Raw genomic sequence first — 26,694 nt, forward strand, 5'->3', positions numbered from 1 at the left:
TCCAAGCCCTGTGGAGAGCAGTCTGCAGAACTCTCAGAAGGCAAGAAGTGGACCTACCGTATGATCCTGCAATTCCTCTCCTGGGGATATATCCTAAGGAATCCAACACACCCATCCAAAAAGATCTGTGTACACATATGTTCTTAGCAGCACAATGTCATAGCCAAAACCTGGAAGCAACTCAGGTGTCCAACAACAAATGAGTGGCTAAGCAAGTTGTGGTATATATATAATGAAATACTACTTAGCTATTAAAAATAGTGATTTCACCATTTTCAGCTCATCTTGGATGGAGCTTGAAGAAACCATGTTAAATGAAATAAGTCAGAAACAGAAGGATAAATAGGGGATGATCTCACTCTCAGGCAGAAGTTGTAAAACAAGATCATAAGAGAAAGCACAAGTAGAACCTGAAGTAGAGCTTGTGTATTGCACCAAAGTAAAAGACTCTGGGGTGGGTGGGGGGAGAGTACAGGTCCTGGAAGAGGATGACAGAGAACCTAGTGGGGGTTGTATTGTTACGTGGAAAACTGAGAAATGTTATGCATGTACAAACTATTCTATTTATTGTCAACTGTAAAACATTAATTCCCCAATAAAGAAATTTAAAAAATAAATAATGCAATGAGAATAAAAAGAAAAAATAAAATAAAATTTAAAAAAAGAACCTAGAGGGGGTTGAATTGTTATGTGGAAAACTGAGAAATGTTACACATGTACAAACTACTGTATTTTATTTTTTGTTATTGTATTTTATTGTTGACTGTAAGCCATTAATCCTCTCAATAAAAAAAAAAAAGGAAAGGCTGATTGAAATCCTAAAGAACCGAGAGATAAAGAGCAAGAGCCCTCAGAAAACATGATGCCATTCAGTAAGATAAGTTTCAGACTAGAAGTGGGGGAAAAGGAGAGAAAGGAGGGCAGAAGATCTTGTAATTTATAAGATAGATGTAACCCTAACATGACAAAATGCTCTTTATTTAGAAACAAATCAGATGTAAATTTAGAGTGCTTGAGCAGCACACCACATCACACTGAGTATGAAATTAGACAGGTGCTGGACACGGAGGCCACTCATCTGGGAGACCTCCACACAGGCTCTGCTGTGTAGCTCCCAGCTTTTCACACACTTTTGAACCACAGTGGTTGTCACAAGGCATTAGTATCTCTGATCAATGTCTGTACTAAACCGATAGGTAGGATCTTGAATAATTTTGAGCATCCTGTGAGTACCTACAGGATGATGGATGAAAAAGATCAAGGTTTGAGGGTCAAATGAACTATCTACTTATATCAACTCTGCAAATTTATAAATATATATATATATATTCTGCCACCAGGGTTATCGCTGAAACTCAGTGTCAGCATTATGAATCCTGGGGGCCTTTTCTTTTTCCTTTCCTTTCATTTTTTTTTTAATTGGATAGGACAGAAAGAAATTAAGTGGGCAGGGGAGACAGAGAGGGAGAGAGACAGAGAGACAATTACAGACCTACTTCATGGCTTGTGAGGATTCTCCTGCAGGTGAGGTACAAGGGTCAAACTGGGGTCCTTGTACCTGGTGACATGTAAGCTTAACCAGGTGTACCATCACCTGCCCTCTTTTTTTTTTTTTTCTTCTCTTTTTCTTTTTACCAGAGCACTGCTCAGCTCCGGTTTATTGTGGTGCTGGGGATTGACCCTGAAGCCTCAGGCATGAGTCTTTTTGCATAACCATTATGCTATACCTCTTTGTATGGTACTTCACTTACTTCAGTATCCCCTTCTTAAGGGGGGAATAGCACCACTTACTTATGACATCCCTGTCAGGTTGAAATGAGCTGACCAGTAAGTGCTAACTATCCCAATGATGTGGGCTATAGCCACTTGACCCTGAATTTTAGGAATTAGATACTACTGATAACTGATGAGTGCTTTGCGACTCTTAACATTTTGATCCTTAAAAAGAAAGAATCAATCCTAGTGGTAGGAGAGGTCCTTAAAAATACCAGTGTGGGGCTGGGTGGTGGCACACCTGATTAAGTGCACATGTTGGAATGCGCAAGGACCCAGGTTCAAGCCCCCAGTTCCCACCTGCAGGGCAACATCTTTATGAGTGGAAAAGCAGGGGTCTGTCTCTTTCCCTCTCTGTCTCTCCCTTCCCCTCGATTTCAGACGGTCTCTATCCAATAAATAAATATAAAGATAATAATAATAATAAATACGAGTGCCGGAGTCGGGCAGTAGCACAGTGGGTTAAGGGCATGTGGCGCAAAGCACAAGGACTGGAGTAAGAATCCCAGTTTGAGCCCCTGGATCCCCACCTGCAGGGGAGTCGCTTCACAGGCGGTGAAGCAGGTCTGCAGGTGTCTACCTTTCTCTTTCCCTCTCTGTCTTCCCCTCCTCTCTCCATTCCTTTCTGTCCTATCCAACAACAATGACATCAATAATAACTACAACAATACAACAACAAAGGCAACAAAAATAAATAAATAAATATTAAATAATAATAATAATAAAAAAAAAATACCAGTGCCCATCAGGTCTATCTGTTCATCACTGTGCATACTACACAGCCTTTCTCTGTCTCACCACAACTCTTTAGCAAAACAGGGACGATAAAACAATGAATAACGTAGTCTTGGAAAAGATGGTAATGCGTATCTAAGTGAGATGCTGTGTAGTACAGCCCATGTTTCAGCATGCTTAGCGAAGCGGGATGGCAGGGTGCTTGCGGACTCATAAAATGACATGGGCAATCCGTATAGGACTACCTTCCTTAGCCCCACACTGGTAGCCACCAGGCCTCCATTTATGGAACAGGTCATACTTCTATAGAATTAGAATAGGGTTTTATGTTAGTGGTATGTTTTACTTGGCACTGGGCTCTGCTGGGTCCCCTGGGCAGCATCCCACAGAAGGCAGAATGCTGAGGACCAAAGCTGGGGTGGTTCTCTTCCTACTGATATTGCTGACAGTTCCCAAGGCGCAGAAGGCCTTTGCTCTCTAAGCAGGTTGGCTGCGATCCCAAAGCACAATGGTCATATTGCTTTACTAGAGTTATTTTGTGCTTTGTGTCACTATCAGTCCATCACTTGGTATCAGAAGCAACTATTGCAGGCAGCTGTATGATTCAGCACAGCAGACCACCAATGCCCAGGAGAACATAAGTGGGGTTTCAGCTCAGGAACAGTTGCAATGTGATAGAGTACTGATGTAACCCTCAGAGCCTTACTACACCCTCACCTTTCCCCACACGTACTATCAATAATAGCCATTGAAATCTTATCCAAATTCTTTCAATGATCTCCTCAAACAACGGCTGCTTTAGAAATGTCCCAGCCATGTCCCCCCAAACAAGGAACTATGCCCCCCCCTGAACGAGGAAGTGTCCCTCCTGAACAAGGAACTGTCCTCTTATAACCAATCTTAGACCTGTGCTTCTGAGTGAGGTACCTTTGCATTTCTCCAGCAAGGCTAGACACTTCTTCCCATTAGAAATAGTACCTTAGAGGCCGGCTGGTGGCACACCTGATTGGGTGCACATGTTACAGTGCACAAGGACCCGGGTTAAGGCTCCCACTCCCCACCTGCAGAGGGAAAGACTGACAAGTGGTGAAGCAGGGCTGCAAGATCTCTCTCTCCCTCTCTATCACCCCTTTCTTCTCAATTTCTGGCTGTCTCTATCCAATAAAAAAGTAAAGATAACTAATAATCTAGCTTAATTATTTTATTTATAAAACCCTGGCATAAAGGCTAAATACTTTATTTTTGCTCACTACTAGGGACCCATCACTCTTCTTTAAAATAACGACTCTCCTTAATTCCAACTCACAACTGCCAGCCTCCATTATTATCTAGTTCTGGAATATGCCAAGGCCTCAGAATTCTCACAGCTGATGGGAGAGGCTGACTAGAACCACTGAAGAAAAATGGGGGGAGGGGGGCTCCTTCACAGAAACCCCCTGCAATGTCCTTACCCCTGTATCCAATGTCAACATTAATTTCTATGTTAACTAATATTTGTTGAGATCTGGACTAGGAGGTAGACTAGGAAGTGGACTCTGGGGACAGGATGTCAGATAGTACACAGGAACTATCAAAGCCCATCATTTAAGAAAATCATACCTTTCTAGTTCATTAATTCAACAGGCTTCAACTACTTGCTATGTCCAAAGTACTTGTAGATGGTTGAAAGATAGCCCACAAAGCACATCAACGCTCAAAGCATTAGGCACACAATAGTTTTAAAGAGTGCCTGATGGTCAGAAAAAAATATATATATATAGAAAATAAAAAAAGGCAGAAGAGGTAGAATGAGGGCAAGTCAACTTGAATTTGAAGAATGTGGTGGTTAGGTCAGAGGAAAGAGGAAAAGGATTCTTAAAAAAAAAAAAAACGCAAAGCATGAACAAGAGGCTTAACAGTCATTTTAGAAAGTCTAAGGAATAGAACCAGAAGGTTCATGCTAGAAGGAAGTAGAAAACAGACTTGATAATCTGAACAAGACTGTGAGGACAAATCTGGACAAAACCAGCTTGTAGGGTGTGGGTAGTATAGTATAATGGTTCTGCAAAAAGACTGAAGCCTGAGACTCCAAAGTGCCAGATTAGAGTTAGGGTTAGAGTCCCCTGCACTTCCATAAACCAGAGCTGAGTAGTGCTCTAGTATAAAAACAAAACCAAAACAATAATAATTTTTTAAAAAAACAACACCATTTTGAGGTTGGACTTTCTGCCAAAAGCAACTGGATAGAATGGAAGGTAGGCATAGACAGTATTTGAATAGAGGAGGAGGAGGAAGAAGAAGGGGAGGAAGAGAAAACACTAACCTGAGAATCAGATAAAAACAGATTCAACACAGGCTTCATGAGAAGCAATCCTTGGAGAAGTCTCAGAAGAACAAGAGATTTAGGAAGACTGACATGGTAGAAGTACTGAGAATGGGGAAAATTCAACCGGGGAGAACCATGACGTAGATAAGTATACTCATCCCAGAACAGAGTGATGACCAAGTCTAGGTAGTCAGGAGGAGAGAGAGGAATGAAAAGAACATGTGGAGACTGACTCTGAGAAGCTGGTCTTTAGCCTAACATGAGACCACCCATCATGGAGAGCCTGCTGTTCAGGTGCATAGTGGGAACAGAGTTTATGTCATGAGCAGAGACAGAGAATATAGAGAACGGTAGGAACTGCCCACTCTCTGAAGGGAGGCTGCTGATTCTGCTCAGCTGCTCTAGGAAGACTGGTTCTGAGATGAGTGGAGCCTAGAAGGTTCCCAGCTGTGATTATGAACTGTGAGCTCAGTCTGACAGGGACTCAGAGGTTATACAGGCTCCTGTGCTAAATATGAATGGTTATGTGTCCTGGGTTAAATCACTGTAGTAAGCAGTTCATTGCATTTATACGTCTTCAAGTTTACGAGCAACTCTCTGCCCTAATCCTGTTTCCTGCTTCTACTCTCAACTCTGACATCATCTGTCCAGACAATATTTCTGGTCCACCCCCATGTTAGCTATCAAGCTCAAGCAAAGATTACTAAGACATAGGGTTCTAGTAACATCCCCCAAACAGACTTCCTCTCTTCCTTCTGCCCTGAAGTCCCTATTTTCATCTGCTCTATTTCTACTTTATGTTTCCTGTTTATTAGACATTTTGTCCTGCTTTCTATCTTATTGCATTTCAGCCACCAAGTTGCAAACACTACTCAGATTCCATCCTGACTTCCCTGGGCAGATGACCTCACCAATACTTCCTGGAACCTCACCTCTCCAGAGCCCTGCCCCACTAGAAAAAGATAGAAACAGGCTGGGGATATAGAACTTAAAGACACCCATGTCCAGCAGAGAAGCAATTACAGAAGCCAGACCTCCACCTTCTGCTCCCCAAAAAGAATTTTGGTCCATACTCTCAGAGGTATAAACAATAGGGAAATTTCCAATGGAGGGGATGGGACACAGAACTCTGGTGGTGGCAACTGTGTGGAATTATACCCCTATTATCTTACAATCTTTTAAATCACTAATTAAACATTTTCTTAAAAAGAGTATATGCTAGGGGCTAAGTGGTGGCATACCTCACTGAGCACATGTTATAATGCAGACGGGCCCAGGTTCAAGCCCCCACTTCCCACCTGCAGGGGGAGTGTTGTTGAGCGCAGGCTGCAGAGAAGAGAGAGAGGAGGAGTCCGGAGCGAAGAGGAAACACAAATCTTTATTTGCGCTGGCACCTCAGAGTTGGGTGCTAGAGAAGCAGGTTGGGCCATGTGGAGGTAACGAAAATGGCCGCCTCACACAGTAACCTTTCCTGCGTCTGAACGCCAAGAGTGAAGAGAGCGAGGTGCGGAAGAAGAAAGGCTTTTATAGGAGCAGCTTTCGCGAGAATGGGAAGGGGGAGGAGTACCCATAGCACTCCAGGGTAGGAAAATAACTCTCGTGAGAATGGGAGGGGGAGGAGTAACCAAAGCACTCCAAATATCGCGGGGATATAGACAATGCCCTGAGGGTACAACATGGCTGAACAGGCACTCCGAGAATGTCCCAACTCTTGCGGGAACTAGCAGTAGCCTGAGGGGACAACATGGCAGATGTGACTGCATAGGCACAATTTCCCAGCAGGGGAGGTTCTCTAACAGGGAGATAGTGCTTCAGGTGTCTTGCTTTCTGTCCTCCATTTCAGCCTTCCCTCTTGATTTCTCTCTGTCTCTAACCAATAAATAAATAAAATATAAAAAAGAAAAGTTTATGCTAGAAGGATAGATAACACAGGCACATTTGAGAATGCTTTATTAGAAAATAAAAATACCTGCGGGCTGAGTGGAGGTGCAGTGGGTTCGCACATATGGTCAAAGCCCAAGCACCTGCGTAAGAATCCTGGTTCGAGCCCCCTGACTCCCCACCTGCAGGGGGAGTCGCTTCACAGGCGGTGAAGCAGGTCTGCAGGTGTCTATCTTCCTCTCCCCCTCTCTGTCTTCCCCTCCTCTCTCCATTTCTCTCTGTCCTATCCAACAACAATGACAGCAATAACAATAGCAACAATAACAAACAAAAACAATATGGAAAAAATGGCCACCAGGCGCAGTAGATTCCTAGGGCAGGCACAGAGCCCAGCAGTAACCCTGGAGGCAATAAATAAATAAATAATAAAAATACTAGCTGTGAACACAAATAATGGAATTGAAATGAATTGTAGAGAAAAACACAGCTTCACACCATTTTTCTTAGCTATGGTACTTAGGGGATTCTTTTACAACACTGAAAAAATAAACTTCTGTGTAAATTCAACATATGGCCTATTTACATAAGCATTACAACTCCAAATTAGCCATTTTGATATGTCAAGGAAATAACACCTTCATAGCACTCTACTTAAAAAGAAAAGAAAAAGGGTTTGTTTTGCCTCTATAATTATGTTTACTTGGTATCGTGAAAAATCATGTTTTAATTGTGTGATTACACTCTAAGGGAGAACAGTGGTAGAGTGGACTGAGTTATGCACACTCAGAAATCAATGAACAGACTCCACTGTCCATATGACCTGTCTGCCCTCATGGCCTGTGTCATGTTTGTAAAAGCAACTGGTCTGCATATAAAAACTGTTAAGGCTCATTTGATTCAATTATCACAAATACCAGTAAGATGACTAGCAAAGAAGTACAACCCTTGAAGTAAGCAGTACTTGTCTAATGTAGACACAACTCTCTCTACTCTGACCATATGGTGGGACAGGTGGTAGGAGCTTCGATGATACCATGAGCAATCTCAACTTCTCCCATTTTATCAAAACTGTAAACCAAAAGTTCCTGCCCTGCCTGGCCTCGTAAGATGCTGATTAAAACTGGGTGAAGGTAGTAGAACGAAAGTCACCTAGGCATTTTCAACAAAAAGCCATAACTTAATATCTGCTGTTAATGACAGCACAGACTGAAAAGTTGATGAAACTTAGAAAACAAACCGAGAAATTTCTAAAGCTTAATTGCTGATGGAGAGATTTCCATTTGAGCAGCCAAGTAAGTCTGTGCGATGCTTCGTATTTGCAGTGCTGCAAAGACTGGGGTTGTGTGGTATAAACATTTCCCCCCCTGATCATTACTGAGGTGACAGACTTGCCCCCCAAGTCCATAGACACTGTGGCCACCTGAAAATCAGTGCCACAGAAATCAACCGAAGACTTTCATTAAGGGTTCCGTAAAACAAAATGACTAAAAAAAAAATAAACTTAATGTTCCTGTCTGAATAGGTACCCTAAACTAATCTGATTTCTAAGATATAATTTTCAGAGGCAGGGACTAAAAAAAGAAAATTACTAGTTTAAAAAAAAATGTCATCCTTTGCCAGATGTTGAGATTTTACTATCTTCTTAAATATTCTATGTATTCAAGTTATTGCATTTTATGCAAATTATCCTTTGGGGCTAGGCATGTGTGTGCATGTGCACAGAGCTCACCCATTTGAGGTTTAAAGGCACATGGATACAGAATTTGACTTTTTTTGGGGGGGTGGGTTATGCTGCCACATAAAATGTATTTTAACAAAGCTTGACTTTAATCCAAAACTCTAATTAGAGATTGTAGCAGTATTTTCCTTGTCTAAATAGAAAATCATTCCCAACGTTGATTTTTACTCCCCAGCAAAAGATCCAGCAAATACTATTATACACAATTATTTTTAAACACTACACTTACTTGATAAACCTGGCCCTATCCACACAACACATTGCTTTCTGATTAAGTGACACGATTTTACAAGGCCTGTGAAATACTTTATCAGGAAACTTTAGCTTTTATTTTCACAGCATCTTTCAAAATAACTGGGTTTATTATTTGAATTTTTTTCTAAATGATTTCAGACTTCCTATCCCTTCCATCCTCTGCCATACTGAACATCTGCTTCATCTCTGAAAAAAAAAAAAATCAATCCAGGCAGCAACGAATCATTTCTTTAAGGCAAACTAAAAAAACGACACCATAAAGGTCTGAGGACCTTACTTTTTCAAATGTTACCATAAAATTTTCTACCTTTGCATAGGCTCTAAAAAATAATAATAATCCAGCCTTTTTATCTTACTTTTGATGGGGCTGATAAAACTATATATATCCAGACATTTAAGAATGTTTAAACAAGTGAGAAACAGAACACTGTGTGCACAGAAAGACTGTTTGAACTTGAAGCTATTTTTTTCCCCACCAGTTCTCCAACTGCAGACTGTACTAAGCTCAAAGGAAAATGCTGCACAGGAAGAACCTCTGCTGTGCACAAACCCAACACCCGGTGGTGCTCGGGGTCGCAGCGGCCCGGGCCAGACCCAGCGGGGTCGTGTCCGCCCCAGGCAGGTGAAGTGGCCCCCGGCCTCCGCGGCGGTCGAGCTCACGAAGCCGAGCGCGCAGAGACGGGGCGCAGCGCCAGGACCGGGCTTCAGCTCTCCCGCTGCCCGGCCCGGGGGCTCGGTAGCCGGCTGCCGGCAGCCGGCTGCGGGTCCACCCGCCCAGACTAGGCGACGCGACTCCCGGGCACCAGGGGCCGCCGCGCCCGCTCCCGCCCGGCGCCTCGGAGCGCTCCATCCCGGGACCGGCCTCGGCGGCTGGAGATGGGCCGGGCCGGGCCGGGGTGCGGCGAGGGCGGCGGTGGGGCGGGGGGCGGCCCGGCTCCCGGCCGAGCCGGTCCGCGTCGGAGCGCGGCGGCGGCCACACGCTCGCCCCCGGCGCGCAAATGTGCACGGGACCCGGCGCCTCCTGGCCACCGCCGCCGCCTGCTCGCCTGCCCGCCCGCGCCGGGCAGCGGAAGTCTAGCCGGCGACCTCCGCGTCCCGCCGGAGCCGCCCGCCCTCGCGGCCGTGAGCGGGGCCACACCCAGCGCCCCGGGAGGCAGCGGGGGCTGGGCGCCCGGAGCTCCGGAACCAGCCTCAGACCTGACTGCGCAGGCCCTGCCGCGTCCACCCAGAGCTCCGCGCTCGGGTCCGGCCCGGCGAGGGCGAGGGGTCCTGGGCTTACCTCGATGGAGAGCTCTGGCTGGGGGCCGAGTCGGGGGTGCGGTCGCCGGGGGCGGTGCGGGCGGGCCTGGGGAACCGCTGCAGGGCCGTGCGCCGTCAGGGAGCTCGCCCCACGCTGCCCGCGCTCGCGGCGGAGGGTGCAGCCGGCTGGGCCCGCGGACCGGATTCCTTCACTGACACAACTCCGGGCCGGCCCGCTCCGCGCAGAGACGCTCCCGCCCCTAGAAGGCTGCCCCCGCCCGCCGGCTAGCCCGCCCCTCGATGTCACTCACCCGGGTGCACAGGGCCCCAATCCGCGCCCCTGCTAGCGTCTGCACACTCGGGGCCCTCGCTTGCATCTGCATACTCGGCCGCTCACGCCCCTGCTCGGGTTTGCACACCCAGTCGCTCACACCCTTGCTCCGGTTTGCACACTCAGAGCCGCTCTCCCAGCTTGCACACTCAGCCACTCTCACGGGTTTGCACACAGCCACTCTCCCGGCTTTGCATTCAGAGTCGCTCTCGCGGGTTTGCACACTCAGCCACTCTCCTGACTTTGCACACTCAGCCACTCTCCCGGCTTTGCATTCAGAGTCGCTCTCTCGGGTTTGCACACTCAACCACTCCCCCCGGGTTCGCACACTCAGACACTCTCCGAGGTTTGTACACTCTCCCTGTTTGCACACAGCGGCTCACGCCTCGCTCGGGTTTTGTATGCGCTCACACGCGCGCTGTGGCACAGACCCCTTCCCTCCACATGCCCTCCCTAGCTCCTCTAACTCCCCACTTTCCAGCAGCCCCGCGCTCTGCCCCAGGCCACCTTTGCGCCAGCCCCCTGAAGCTGCCTTTGCTGTGCCTAAGCCCCGACGGGGTCACACTGGCCGCACGTGCTGCGGGAAACACGTCTCCCTTCCCGCAGGGGGAATTCTGCTTCCTGGCGAGATGCCGCCCCCGCCGCCGCTGCAGCTGCTCTTGGAAGGCAGCGACGCTGGGCCCTGACCAAACTCAAAATGTAAACAGAGCCGAATCCGAAAAGACTTGGAAAACCCTGGCTAGGAAGAAGTGTTGGGATTCTGGGCCTGACCTCAGATCCCCGCGGAGCCGGAGAGCTGGGGCTCTGGGTGTCCAGCCCTGCTTGCTCGCGCTGGGCCCCCGCAGGGTGGGCTCCACGCGTGTGCGCTGACCGAGCTCCTGGCAGACTCCGGGGGTTGAGCCCATGCATCGCTCCCGACAGAGGAGGCAGTTGCTCAATCATTATTCATGATAGAAGCACTTTAGATAACACACCTCTTCCAGTGGCAGCAGAGTGAAATGCAGGCTGTTCTCCAATTTAGTTTTTTTTTTTAAGGGTGACTTTTTTTTTTTTTCAGCCTCACCCCCCCGCCCCACAGTACCAACAGCTGTTTCTCAGTGGCTCTTTGGATGACAAGGACACTGACTCTCTAGGTATGGCCATTCAGAACAGGGTTCACAGCCACCGAAGCAGCTCTGATCCCAGAAGCCTGTTTTAGGCTGTGATTATGTGTTGATTCCCTTGGTAATTTGGAATCTAAGTAAGTGAAGTTGACAGAGGGTAACATCAGTTGCTTGGTTCCAGACCACTAGACCTCCTGGCTCCATTGGCTATTATTCAGACCTGCTGGAAAGTCTACGTGAGAGATTCTTGACATTGAGTAGGTTCAGTGATTGGGTGGAATCTGGGTGATTTCCCTTGAGGAGATGAATGTGTTCTGTGTGTAGTATGGTATTCATTGGAACTATGTGCAACAGCTCTACTCTGCTTCCTTCAAAACACATGGTAGGACTGTATTCCCATACCTTACTGAATGACAGTCTAGCCATTAGACCAGCTGCCTCTAAAGAAAGATGTATGGAAGTGGTAATGAATTCTGAACAGAACTATTGCATATATCACCACGTTCTCTTTTGCCTCTAGTACTATAACCGGCAGTCTTCCTGGTGGTGTCTGCTCCACCAAAGTGGAGCCATTTAGTGGCACTAAGTGATACCACCCCTACTGACTCTTCCTCTTACGCAGTCTGAACAAGAAATAAACATTGTCATCCTAAGCCATTAAGATTTGGGGGTTATTTCTTTGATATAATCTAGCCTGTTCTGATTAAAAGGAAAAAGATGCAGAGTACCCTGTAGCAGAGAATGACTAATACTTCCACAAACCTGCTTCCCTTTCCTCTTGGATGCATAAAAAGTTCAAATATCCCAGCCTCTTGTGTAGTTAGGTGAGGCCACGCAGTTGAACTCTGACCAGAGAAATGTAAGTGAAAATTTGAACTCTACTTCCATGTCCGACATATGGAAAATCTCTGCGTGAGCTCTCTCCTGTATCTGCCAAGTGGAAACTAAGAACTCTGAAGTAAGGAAGTTGTTGACTCAGAGTCATTGTATAAGTGTTTTGGGGTTTGTAGCTCAGAAACTCTTATTTTACAAATAAGTGGTTTTACAGTTTTATAGGAAAGTAGTTCTAAACAATACGGAAACAAATGTGGTGTTTCAATAAAACTTTATTTACAAAAACAGGGAGTGGATGGATGTGACCTGTGGGCAGTATTTGGTTGACTCCTTACCTAGAGGAGAGTAGAAGTTCAGGGTGAAAGGAGTCTGAGTTTCTCAGCCACCCTAAAATGTCTATGTGCTGAACAACCACAATGAAATTTTATCTGAGTGAAAAGCCCTTTTGTTGAGTCAAGCAACCTGTTAAGTTATACATAAACAACAACTTATTCTATACTACATAAAAAATATCCAGATGGATCTATTATCTATGAAAATAGATAAAAGTAAATATAGTACATTATTTAAAAATTGATTGTAGCAGTAGTTAGAAATATGACTAAAAATTCCAGAAACTGTAATAGAAAAGAAAGACCATAGAATGTAACCTTTCTGAACAGTGAAGTGTCCCATCAACAATGATATAGATAAGTAAGAGAGAGGTGCTCTGCTGCAAAATGACAAATATATCCTAGAGGTCAGTTAAATAAGAAATGCACATATAATGTGAGAAGTAATTCCCCAAAGAAGAATGTGCTAAGAAGCATGTAAAAATACAGCCTTACCTCTGTCTTCACACCCTCCAAGGTATTGATTTCTGTCCTTAACAGAAACTGCCCTCCATGATGTTACCTTCAGAAACATTTTTGAAGAATCAAATCCAACAGCAAGGGAAACAAAAAATAAAAATAAAAATGAAACAACAGGACTACATCAAAATGAAAAGCTTCTGTACAGAGAAAGGAACCACCACCAAAACTGAAAGACACCCCACTGAATGGGAAATTTTTCCATGCCTTACATCACACAATGTATTAATGAAAAACTTATATAAATAGCTCAAATAGCACAACACAACAAAAAAGCAGTCCTGATAGAAATTCACCACAGAGGATATCCAGATGGCTGACAGACATATGAAAATATGCTCAAAGTCATCGATTGTAAGAGGAATGTAAATAAAGACAACACCGAGATACAACTTTAAGCCTGTGAAAATGTCATACACTAGAAGGGACAGAAACAAGTGTTGGTGAGGTTTCAGGGAGAAGGAACACTTCTGCTCAGCTTGTGGAATAGTAATTTGGCTGACCCTTGTGGAAGACATTCTGGAAATGCCTCAGAACATTAGAAATGGACCTGCCCTGTCCCCTGACAGCCCCTCTCCTAGGGATTTGTCTAAAGAAAACAGAAACACCTATCCAGAGATCTCTGTACAACAATGTTCATAGCAGCACTATCTGGAATTGCCCGGATGTGGATACCTGATGACAGACGAGTTTAGGGTAAGACACTTGCAGTATATATATACAGTGAAATACTACTCAACTATTAAAAATGACAAAATCATCTCTTTTCCCTCATCGTGGATGGTACTTGAAGGAATCATGTTATGTGAGATCTGCCAGAAGGAGGAGGATGAATGCCAGGTGATCTCATAGGTGGAACTATAGAAACAGAGAAGGAAAGGCAAAGCACAGGGTGAAACTTGGACGAGGCATGGTCTGAAGGTGAAGGGCAGGTGTGTATGTGTGGTGGGGAGGGCAGGTGTTATTAGTGGAAGAGAGGGCGATGGGACCCCAATGTGTGATGCTGGAGGAGGACCTAAGTTACTGATGACCTAAGTGTGCTGACACCTGTCATGGGAGGATGAGAAATTGTACCCATGTGACAACTGTCTTGTCAATCAATATTTCCCTAATGAAACATAAAAGGAACAAAGAAAATAAAAGAAAAAGGGGGTGGTAGCACAGCGGGTTAAGCACAGATGGTGCAAAGCGCAAGGACCGGCATAAGGATCCCGGTTCCAGCCCCCGCCTCCCCACCTACAGGGGAGTCAGGTACAGGGGAGTCAGGTACAGTGGTGAAGCAGGTCTGCAGGTGTCTTTCTCTTCCCCTCCTCTCTCCATTGCTCTCTGTCTTATCCAACAATGACAACATCAATAACAACAACAACAATAACCACAACAATAAAACAACAAGGGCAACAAAAAGGAATAAATAAATAAATGTTAAAATAAGAAGAAGAAGAAAAGAAAAAAGGTCTGCTGGGAACAGTGGGACCATGTAGGCATGGAGATTCAGCTAAAGCCTGGTCACAATAACAAACAAACAGAAACAAAAAAGGAGATGTGCGTTGATAAGAAGGCATGTTCACCTGATCTACTCTTACCTTTAGGTTCCTGATTATTAAACAATTTGTTCTGCTTTCTATCTTAATGCTTATCAGCCACCAAGTTGCAGATGCTACCATGACACCAACCTGACTTCTCTTGGCAGACGACCTCACCAATGAGTCCTGGAGCCTCACCTCTCCAGAACCTTGCCCCACTAGGGAGAGATAGGGACAGATCGGGGGTGTGGACCTACCTGCCAATGCCCATGTCCAGCAGAGAGGCAATTACAGAAGCCAGACTCCTCAACTTCTGCTCTCCATGAAGATCTTTCCTTCAGGGCCAACTAATGGCACACTTGGGTTAAGTGCTCACATTACAGTGTGGAAGGACCTGGGTTCAAGCCCTTGGTTCCCACCTGCAAGGGAAAGCTTCACGAGTGGTGAAGCAGGGCTGTAGGTATCTCTCTCCTCACCTCTCTCTTCTCTATAAATATCCCAGTCCTATCAAATAAGATAAAGTTTAAAAAATAAAATTATTTTTTTTAAAAAAGATCTTTGGTCCATACTCTCAGAGGAATAAAGAATAGGGAAGCTTCCAATGGAGGGGAGGGGATGTAGAACTCTGGTGGTGGGAACTGTATGGAATTATACCCCCCCTTATTGCACAGTCTTGTTTATCATTATTAAATCACTAACAAAAAAAAGAAGGTATCTTATGATTTATTTTTGAATGACAAGTACAAGTCAGAATGTGCAGGAAACCTGTGAATCTTGAAAGATAAGCACCCAATTGACACTGGTAACCCTTGGGGTAAGGAACTAATATTTTTAACTTTGGCACTTTTTGTTTGTTTGTTTTTTACCAGACTACTGCTCAGCTCTGGCAGTGATGGTACAGTGGATTGAACCTGGGACTTTGGAGCTGCCTACATGAGAGTCTCTTTTTCATAACCACTATACTATGTACCCTTCCCTGCCCCCATTTTTAAGTTTATATACTTCTCCCCCCAACACATTCTCTATGTTATTTTAACTACTATATGTTTTAAAGTAAAAGAACAGAAGTCAAAAGAGTCTAAAAGAAAAGCCTGCTGTGGACACAAGCCAGGCCATGGCCAGCTAAGGGGCTGAGGTTTAGGGACCGAGAGGAAAAGAGACCTGCTGAACACTCTGAACACTCGTGGAAGCAGAGCCAAAGGAGTGAGTCACTCTTCTGCATGTCAGCAGCTGCCTGTAGAGATGCTATGACCTGGAACCAGGGTTCTGCCTGGAAAATTCCCAGGGAGGAGGATGGCTTGGACTCAAAAGAAAAAAGGATAACCTTGCTGACTTGAGGGTGAAGCCCATTAAAAACAAAGCAAAGAAAACAAAACAAAACAAAACAAAACAAAACAAAACAAAACAAAACAAAACATCCCTTGGCTTAACTTACTTAATCTACACAGGAGCTAAAGACTAGGTCATCATCTTACTGGTTCAATTTTTTAAATTCCTTTTATACTCATATTAATTAAATAGTGATTTATACAACTACAAATTAACAGGAGTGTAAATAAACACTATTCCCACCACCAAAAGACTGTGTCTCATCCCCACTCCCCCACCCCACCCCATGAAGCTGAACATACACCCTCACCCTTAACCCAGGGTTTTTACTTTGGTGTTTTCAAGGTTAAAAATCTCACTAGTTGTAAGCTACCTGAAATGACTGCATGGCTAAAGCGAAGACTTGATTTCAGTTTTGTTACTGCTTGTTTGTTTAACTTTCATTTTACATGTCAGCTTACATGTTGATTTGTGTTCCCGACAGATAATTCCAACGTCATTAACCTTAGTGGTACCAACAGGAAGATAGCAGGAGTGCAAGATATAGGTGCATCTTACCAAGAAAGCTATACCATTCATTCTCTGATATAAGAGTTTTATCACAGCTCTAGTTGCTAGTGAGATAGAGCATCTTTTGTGTGTTTACGTTTTAAAGTGGTGCCCTGTAGATCCGTTACTTAACAAAATTTTCCATTAAAATTCCTCATGTTAGCACCCAATACCTTATAAGCAAAGGCTTATTGGTATTACTTTTAAATGTCCTTGTAATAAAAATCAAATATTATTTTTGCCTGTTATTTGTGTGTTCATTTTGGGTAGAGATAGAGAAACATGAAGAGGGAAGAGAGATACAGAGAGGGAGGGAGAAAGAGAGACACCTGCAGCACTACTTCACTGTTTGTGAAGCAAACCTCCCCTCCCACAGGTGGGGACTGGGGACTTGAACCCGGATTCTTGCATATTATAACTGACAGGTGCACCGGGCCCCTAAAAAATTCTTATTGTAAACTCCACCTCACTATTTAAGGGACCCTCTCAATTCATCTGGGATATAGCATACAAAAGAACACAATGTATATATGTGTGTGTTTCCATTTTTACTAGTGACTTAACAGTTTTACAAAGGTTTAAGATTTCAAGGGTATAATTTCACAACCAAACATTGTCAGTGTAAGTCAACACACACTCCACCAAAGTTCTATCTTCCCATCTATCCCCAGTAACCATCATAGTTCTCTCACAGTCCAAGAGACAGTTCAGCTAACATTTTTTTGTAACATTTGTTTTAGTTATCTGTATTCCACATGTGAGTGAAAACATTTAGTAGCTGTCCTTCACCTCTTTAGTAGGCAAACGCTAGAAGAAGAACCTCTTTAGTAAATTCACTTAGTACAGTACTTCCAATTCCATGCATTTTGTTCCAAATAATACAATCTCATTTCCTTCCTTCCTTCCTTCCTTCCTTCCTTCCTTCCTTCCTTCCTTCCTTCCTTCCTTCCATTCTTCCTTCCTTCCTTTTTCCCTTCCTTCTTCTTTCCTTCCTTCCTTCCTTCCTTCCTTCCTTCCTTCCTTCCTTCCTTCCTTCCTTTCCTACTTTTATGTTGCAGAGTAGCATTTCATTGAATATATATCCCTTTACATTTGGCATTTAGGTTGCTTCCATAGTTTAGCTACTGTAAATAGTGCAGCTATGAACATAGGGGTGCATATATCCATTCAAATTAGTGCTTCCAGGGGCCAGCTGGTTGCGCTCCTGTTTAAGCACACATATTATAGGCAAAGGACCTGCATTCAAGCCCCTGATCCCCACCTACAGGGGAAAAGCTTTAGGAGAGGTGGAGCAGGGCAGCAGGTGTCTCTATCCCTCTCTATGTCTCCCTCCCCTCTCAATTTCTCTCTGTCTCTATCCAATAATAAATAAAGGTATTTTTTTAAATGGGCACTTCCATGTCCTTTGGCTATATGCCTAGCATTGGGATTGCTGGATCCTGAGGTATTTCCATTTTCATTTGTTTAATAAGAATCATATGTTTTTCTCTTAGTGTTTCTGTCACATTTCTCTCTATATGGGATTGACCTTATCTAGAGTAGAACAGGACATGGGTATGCTTGTGAGAATGAGAGAGTTGTCCACTAGGAATACCTTAGCAAAAATTCATAGCCTGGGTAGGTGACTTCAACAACATGACAGTATTGTCTCATAATCCTGGCGATCAGAAGGCCATGATCAAGGTGTCAGCACAGGTGGGTCTTTATGAGGGCTCTGTGGGAAAGATGTGTTTTGTCCTCTCTCTTTAACTTGTGAAGGGCTTTTGTCTCTCCATGTTTCTTCAACTTGTCACCTGTCTCCATGTCAAGATTCCTTATTTTTGTAAGGGCAAAACTGTATTGAGTGAACTCAAAGACTCTATCTTTGGGTTGGGGAGATAGCATAATTTTTCTGCAAAAACTTTCATGCCTGGGGGCTGGATAGTAGTGCAGTGGGTTAAGCACACGTGGTGCAAAGCGCAAGGACTGGCTAAGGATCCCTGCTTGAGCCTCTGGCTCCCCACCAGCAGGGGGCTTGCTTCACAGGTGGTGAAGCAGGTCAGCAGGTGTCTATCTTTCTCCCTGTCTGTCTTCCCCTTCTGTCTCCATTTCTCTCTTTTCTATCCAACAACAGCAATGACAATAAAAATAATAATAACGATGATAAACTACAAGGGCAACAAGAGGGAAAAAAATAGCCTCCAGGAGCCATGGATTTGTGGTGTAGGCTCTGAAGTCCCAGATTCTATCCTTGGCACCACCATAAACCAGAGTCAAGCAGTAAGCAGTGCTCTGATCTCTTTCTTTCTCTCTTGCTGTCTTTCATGAATAAACAAATAAATAAATAAATAAATAAACTGTATATTCAAATGAAGTCACATCCTAAGGTACTGAGTGTTAGGATTGTTATTTTTATTAATTCATTCTTTTAAAGATATTTTATTTCTTTATTGAGGGATTAATGATTTATAGTTGACAATCACTACAATAGTTTGTACATGCATAACATTTCTCTGTTTTCCACACAACAATACAACCCCCACTAGATCCTCTGCCATCCTGTTCTAAGACGTGAACTCTACCCCAACCCACTCCAGATTACTTTATTTTGGTGCAGTACACCAACTCCAGCCCAAGTTCTGCTTAGTGTTTTCTCTTCTGATCTTGTTTTTCAACTTCTGCCTGAGAGTGAGATCATCCCATATTCATCCTGTGTTTCTGACTTATTTCACTTAACATGATTTCTTCAAGCTCCATCCAAGGTTGGCTGAAAACAGTGAAGTTTCCATTTTTGTTTTAATAGCTGAGTTGTATTCCATTGTGTATATAGACCACAACTTGCTCAGCCACTCATTTGTTATTGGACACCTGAGTTGCTTCCAGGTTTTGGCTATGACAAATTTTGTTCTATGAACATATGTGTACACAGATCTTTTTGGATGGAGGTGTTGGGTTCCTTAGGATATATCCCAGGAGAGGAATTGCAGGATCAGAGGGCAGGTCCATTTCTAGCCTTCTGAGAGTTCTCCAGACTGCTCTTCACAGAAGTTGACCAAGTGACATTATCACATCAGTGCAAGAGGGTTCCTTTGTCCCCACAACCCCTCCAGCATTTGTTGCTGCTATGTTTTCTGGTGTTGACATTCTCACAGGAATGAAGTGCTATCTCATTGTTGTTTTTATTTTCATTTCTCTGTCAATCAAAGACTTGGAGCATTTTTTCATGTTTGTTGGCCTCTTCTGTGGTGAATATTCTGTCCATGTCCTCTCCCCAATTTTGGATGGGGTCATTTGTTTTCTTGTTGTTGAGTTTGGCGAGCTCTTTATATATTTTGATTATTAATCTCTAGTCTGATGTATGGCATGTAAAGATCTCCCATTCTGTAAGGGGTCTTTTTTTTTTTTTTTGGTAGTGGTTTCTTTTGCTATGCAGAAGCTTTTTAATTTGATGCAGTCCCATAGGTTTACATTTGCCTTAGTCTTCTTTGTAATTGGATTTGTTTCATTGAAGATGTCTTTATAATTCATGCAGAAAAGAGTTCTGCCAGTATTTTCCTCTAAGTATCTGATAGTTTCTGGTCTACCATTCACGTCCTTGATCCACTTGGAATTTACTTTTGTATTTGGTGAAATAAAGTGGCTCAGTTTCATTCTGCATGTCTCAACTGATTTTTTTCCAACACCATTTGTTGAAGAGACTCTGTTTTCCCCATTTAATAGTCTCGGCACCATTTAATAGTCTGGGCACCTTTGTCAAAGATAAGATGTCCATAGATGTGGGGGCTTACTTGTGGGCTCTCAGTTCTATTCCACTGGTCAGTGGGTCTATTCATGTTCCAGTAGCAAGCAGTTTTGATGACAATGGCCCCATAATACAATTTGAAATCTGGGAGTGTGATGCCTCCAGTTCTGTTCTTTCTTCTTAAGATTGTTTTGGCAATTCTAGCTCTTTTCTGGTCCCAGATAAACATTTGTAGCATTTGTTCTATTACTCATTCTTTTACAGGTAATACAATTCAACCATAACAGGTGACTTAATAATAAAAGTTAATAGTAAATATCGGGCTTATGAAGACCCAGGATTCTTACAGACCCCACTCTCTCTGCATTCCTGGGTGTCTCCCCTGCCCCTTCTCACATGTCCTTGCGGATTCCTAGGCACCACTCTTGTCATAAACACTAGATAACTGAGTGCGTATTCATCTTCCTGAGAATCACATGCCCCTCCTGTGAGCAGGGACGGTGCCCTTTGTCCCTGACTCAAGCAAAGTAAACAAATATGTGACTAACAATGATACAATATGCAGCTTTCAAAAAACTCTAATCTATATTGCTACTTGCTTTCCTTACTGTACAACTAAATGCAAGTGAAGATCCACTCCCATAAAACAAATGACCCACAAACTTCAAAAATCCTAAAAACATAAGGGATATATTGTAGCATGTTGTGGACAACATTTTCTAGATAGGAAGTTGGAATGAGGGAGCTCCAGTCAGACACCAAGGATCCTTAGATTCAGCTGCTTTATAAATGAAGGAAGTTCAGCCAAAGGATACCTTGCCCTACTTACATTAATAATGAACTTTAGATTTAGAGTCTAATTTAAAAATTACGATTAGAGAAAGTGGAAATACTTCTGTGGGGATTTTTCTATGGTTAATAAATAGAATTTCGGAGGGAGGCCTCTGGGAGCTATGTGTTTTTAAAACCTGGAGAAGACAAGTCAGAAGGGCAACTTAATAACGGTCTTTGCATGGAAACACAGCCATGTTGATGAGATTTTTGTCTTTACTGAAGACAGAACAAGAGTAGTTTATACTCCACATTGCAAGGGTTTGGTTGACTATGAAGGAAGAATTTCCCAGCAGAATACTAAATATCAGGTGCCTTGGATTCCAGTACAAGTTGTGGTGTTTCTTTCATCTAAAGAAGACTCTTCAAATATATTGAGGCAAGTTCTTTCAAATGTTAGCATGGGATCTTGGCAAAGTTATATAGCTTCACTAACGGTCTATTTTCTCTTTTAATGTTTTTATTTATTTATTATTGAATAGAGACAGAAGAATTGAGAGGGGAAAGGGAGACAGAGATAGAGAGATACAGAGAGACACTTGCAGCCCCACTCCACTGCTCATGAAGCTTTCTGCCTGCAGGTAGGGACCAGGGGCTTGGCAACCTTGTGCACTGCACTGTGTTGTCTTTCTTACTCATAAAACCAGCCTATGAGTGATTGTGTACATATGTCACAGTTTTTAGTTCATTGCATACACTCCAAAAGGAACATTAAAATGAAAATCACAGAAAATAGTATTTATTACATGCCAGGCATCATTCTTAAGTTGTTGTGCTGGTTCTCTGGTTTCATAACATTTGTAGTAAATAGATGCTTTAATTTCCATTTTACAGATGTGAAGGCAGAGGCACAGAAAGATTAACTTGCTCCCAAACCACAGGGCTAGCATACATCAAAACTTCAATACAGACCCCAGCAGTCTTGTCTGCAGAGCCTATGAGCCTGGCCTTTGTATTACCAAACTGTTCATAAGAAACAAAACCTGGCTCTTAAAAAAAAACTCAACTCCTACATTCTCTAAAAATTCAGTATCACTGCTTCCAACCTTTCCAAATTGGCTTTACTATTTTCCCTTCATCATTTTCAACTGACTTACTAAAATGCAGCAGTGATAACCACCTATTTATTTTTCATTGTTGTTAATCAAAGACATATGCAAGAGACTTCCAGATCGATCTGAGGTAACAGTGTGCTCTAAATTGATACTGTTTTTGTCAAAGATAAAGCAGCTTGATATTTTGGTTGGTTCCTGCAGCTTTTTCATTGCACAGTTTGCACCAGGCTTTCAGGAACACCTTTAGTAATTAGCTGACTCTTTCTCTCCCAATATTAAGTTCACCAATGTTAATATTCAGCCACGAGGCAACTCTGATACTGATAAATGAATTCCCTCTACTGTAACATTTTTTTTTACTGTGTGGGTTTTCCCCTGCAGATGACTCCTTCATTTGATTATATGTATTCCAAAGAAGGGCAGATGAATTACATTAGCAATTATCAAGTAGCCTGATCAGAAATTTTCAGTAAGTTTATTTATTTATTTTAGGGTCTGGGGTGTATTTTCAAAAGTATATCCTATTATCAGATGTTAAAAGTGACTTTTTAAAGGCAGGATCAAGTATCAAATCGCATGTGTGCGCACGCATGCGTGTGTGCGTGTGTGTGTGTGAAATCAACAAAAATATGCTAATAGATCATTTTTTAGGAAGGAATGGTCGTGATTGGTAGCATTAGTTAATTTCCATATTGTACCATATGCCATCCTACCATGGTCAACTTCAAGCTACCAACAGTTCAAGTTATATATGTGCATTTATTTTATTTGCTACACATTCTACACCTAACAATCTACATTTCCAAGTCAGTATGAAACTACTCTGGCTAACCCATTGAAATATTAATTTTAAAAGAATTTTTAATAGTGTATTTATTCATTTATTAATTATTGGCTAGAGACTGAAAGAAATTGAGAGAGAAGGGGACATAGAGAGGGAGAGAGAGACAGAGAGACACCTGCATCCCTGATTCACCACTTGTGAAGCTTTCTCCCTGCAGATGGGGGACCAGGGACTTGAACCTGGGTCCTTGCACACTATAATGTGAGTACTTAGCTAGGTGTACCACCACTTGGCTCACCCCCAACTTAAAATATTACTAGGTTAGTGTGTTTATCATCAACTGCAAGGTAGAAACTGGAGATTCTATGTATGAGAATGGGAAGGTGAAAAAGAAATTCAAGAAAACATGTAGCCAGAAGTGGTTCCTAGCCAAGGGAGCAACAGCATGGAGAAATTTTGTAAGGCAGCAATCTAGTCAACAAACTGGGAATAAAAGCCTTGGCAACAGGGACACATCCTAGAGATGGTGACTGATTAGACACCATCTAATAGAGAACAAGGAAGATGGTGCAATTCAAGCAGTAAAGGACCTACTTGCCCCAGATCAAATGTGGTTTTGTCCAACATGACAATTATCATTGCCTTTCTCACTTCTGCTCCTGGTAAAAATAAGCTCAGCTTCCACTCCCTCAGAGAATTTCGAGCCTCTTTTGGAAACACTGGAAAGTATAATTGAACAAAAATTGATAGATAAGAGGTTCAAGTCAATAGCATTAGAGACCAACAACAAGTAATCAAGTAATCTAAACAGATATATTCCCAGTGTAACAGCAGAAACTCTTAATATAGACAGTATTTAGAGAGCCTGTAGGGTAGTTCACAGGGTATTGAGTTATACAAGTTCTTCAAGATATGGTAGAGTCAGATATATAAGCTAAGATGTTGACACAGGGGCAAAGAGGGGCTGTGACAGAAGTGACTAAAGTTTGCAAGTGAGAAGTGGAGTGGGGACATAATATAATGGTTATGCAAGAAATTGAGGCTCTGAAGTCCCAGGTTTAAGCTCCTGTACTGTGTAGAGCTCTGGTTTAAAAAAGAAACAGAATTCATAGTTCTTAATCACTAAGTAGTATTCCTGAATCCACCCCTTCACCTCTGGATGGAGCTTGAAGGAATCATGTGAAGTGAGATCAGCCAGAAAGAGAAGGATCAATCTGGGATGACTTCACTCATGGACAGGAGCTGAGAAATAAGAACAGAAGGGAGAACACTAAGCAGAATTTGGACTGGGTTTGGTGTATTGCACCAAAGCAAAGGACTCTGGGAGGAAGGGAGTGTGCTTTCAGGTCCTGGTGCCTGATGGTGGAGGAGGACCTAGGCTGGGGGGTGGGGGGTTTGCAGAAAACTGAGAAATTTTACCCATGTACCAACAACTGTATTTACAGTAAATCATTAATCCTCTCAAAAAAATTTTGAAAAGGAAAGTAAAGGTTTTTAAAACAGTTATTTACTTATTTTATTTGATAGGACAGAGAAAAATTAAGGGGGAAGAGAAGATAGTGAGGGAGAGAGATATAGAGACACCTGCAGGTGTCACCGTTCAGGAGGCTTATTTCCTGCACCTTGGGGCTGGGAGCTTGAACCTGGAACCTAGCTCATGGTATCCCATGTGCTCAACCGGGTGTGACACTGCTCGGCCCCAGGAAATGTTTTTTATTTATTTATTATTGGGGAATTAATGTTTTACATTCAACAGTAAATACGATAGTTTATACATGCATAACATTTCCCAGTTGTCCATATAACAATACAGCCCCCAATAGGTCCTCTGTCATCCTTTTTGGACCTGTATTCTCCCCCCAACCCACCCACTCCAGAGTCTTTTACTTTGTTGCAGTATGCCGATTCCAGTTAAGGTTCTACTTGTGTTTGCTCTTCTGATCTTGTTTTTCAACTTCTGCCTGAGAGTGAGATCATCCCATATTCATCCTTCTGTTTCTGACTCATTTCACTTAACATGAATTTTTCAGGGTCCATACAAGATTGGCTGAAAACAGTAAAGTGATACTTTCTTATAGCTGAGTAGTATTCCATTGTGTATATAAACCACAACTTGCTCAACCACTCATCTGTTGTTGCACACTTGGGTTGCTCCCAGGTATTGTCTATTACAAATTGTGCTGCTAAGAACATATGTGTACACAGATCTTTTTGGATGGGTGTGTTTGGTTCCTTAGGATATATCCCAGGAGAGGAATTGTAGGTTCATAGGGTAAGTCCATTTCTAGCCTTCTGAGAGTTCTCCAGACTGTTCTCCACAGAGGTTGTACCAATTGATTTTCCCAACACCAGTGCAGAAGGGTTCCTTTAACCCCACAACCTCTCCAGCATTTGTTACTGTTACCTTTTCTGACGTATGACATTCTCACAGGAGTGAAGTGATATCTCATTGTTGTCTTTATTTGCATTTCTCTGACAATCACTAGGAGCATTTTATCATGTGTTTCCCGGCCATGTGGATCTCTTCTGTGGTGAATATTATGTCCATTTCTCTCCCAATTTTTTGGATGGGGTTATTTGTTTTCTTGTTATTGAGTTTGGCAAGCTCTTTATATATTTTTGTTATTAGCCTCTTGTTTGATGTGAAAACCTTTTCCCATTCTCTGAAGGGTCTCTTGGTCTGGGTTGTGGTTTCTTTTACTGTGCAGAAGCTTTTTAATTTGATGTAGTTCCATAGGTTTATGCTTGCCTTAGTCTTCTTTGTAATTGGATTCATTTCACTGAATATGTCTTTAAAATTTATGTGGAAAAGAGTTCTGCCAACATTTTCCTCTAGGTATCTGACAGTTTCTGGTTTAACATTCAAGTCCTGATCCATTTGGAATTTACTTTTGTATTTGGTGAAATACAGTGGCTCAGATTCATTCTTCCACATGTCTAAACCCATTTTTTCCAACCCCATTTGTTGAAGAGACTCTGCTTTCCCCATTTAATAGTCTGGGCATCTTTGTCAAAGATTAGATGTTCATAGATGTGGGGGCTTACTTGTGGGCTCTCAATTCTATTCCACTGGTCAGTGGGTCTATTCATGTTCCAGTATCAAGCAGTTTTGATAACAATGGCCCTATAGTATAATTTGAGATGTGGGAGTATGATGCTTCCAGTTCTGTTCTTTGTTCTCAAGATTGTTTTGGCAATTCCAGGTCTTTTCTGGTTCCAGATAAACATTTGTAGCATTTGTTCTATTCTCCTAAAAAATGTGTTTGGGATCTTTATGAGGATAGCATTAAATTTGTAGATGGCTCTGGGTAGTATGTTCATTTTGATGATGTTAATTCTTCCAACTTATGAACATGGAATATCTTGCCACTTCTTTGAGTCTTTTTCAGTTTCCTTGAGTAGTAACTCATAATTTTCAGTATACAAGTCTTTCGCTTCTTTGGTCAGGTTTATTCTTATATATTTTTTTTTGTTGTTGTTGCTGTAGTAAATGGAATTGATTTCTGGATTTTAACTTCTTCTAACTTAGTGTTTGCATAGAGGAATGCCACTGACTTTTGAATGTTAATTTTGTAGCCTGACACCTTACTGTATTGCCTGATGATTTCCAAAAGCTTCTTGCTGGATTCCTTGGTTTTTCTATGTATACTATCATGTCATCTGCAAATAAGGAGAGTTTGACTTCTTCTTTTCCAATTTGTATCCCTTTAATTCCTTGCTCCTGCCTGATTGCTATGGCAAGAACTTCCAACACTGTGTTAAATAGTAATGGTGATAGTGGGCAGCCCTGTCTAGTACCTGATCTGAGGGGAAATGGTTCCAGTTTTTCACCATTGAGTATGATGTTGGCTGTAGAC

General features: G+C 42.7%; 1 protein-coding gene and 1 long non-coding RNA gene across 6 annotated transcripts in view; one reads left to right on the plus strand and one right to left on the minus strand.

The window, feature by feature from the left end:
* The window catches only part of SPATS2L (spermatogenesis associated serine rich 2 like), a 233,839-nt gene extending 222,651 nt beyond the window's left edge, over positions 1 to 11,188 (minus strand). The window contains exon 1 of one of the 5 annotated variants that reach the window (XM_060194186.1): positions 11,029 to 11,188. In XM_060194186.1, the coding sequence (XP_060050169.1) occupies positions 11,029 to 11,166 (138 nt within the window). In that variant the 5' untranslated portion in view covers positions 11,167 to 11,188. The other 4 variants (XM_060194184.1, XM_060194188.1, XM_060194185.1 and 1 more) reach the window with 4 other exon arrangements.
* The window catches only part of LOC132539406 (uncharacterized), a 283,959-nt gene that overhangs the window by 44,041 nt on the left and 213,224 nt on the right, over positions 1 to 26,694 (plus strand). The window lies entirely within an intron of this gene.

The sequence above is a fragment of the Erinaceus europaeus genome, chromosome 7, assembly GCF_950295315.1.
Source record: "Erinaceus europaeus chromosome 7, mEriEur2.1, whole genome shotgun sequence".
Taxonomy (NCBI): domain Eukaryota; kingdom Metazoa; phylum Chordata; class Mammalia; order Eulipotyphla; family Erinaceidae; genus Erinaceus; species Erinaceus europaeus.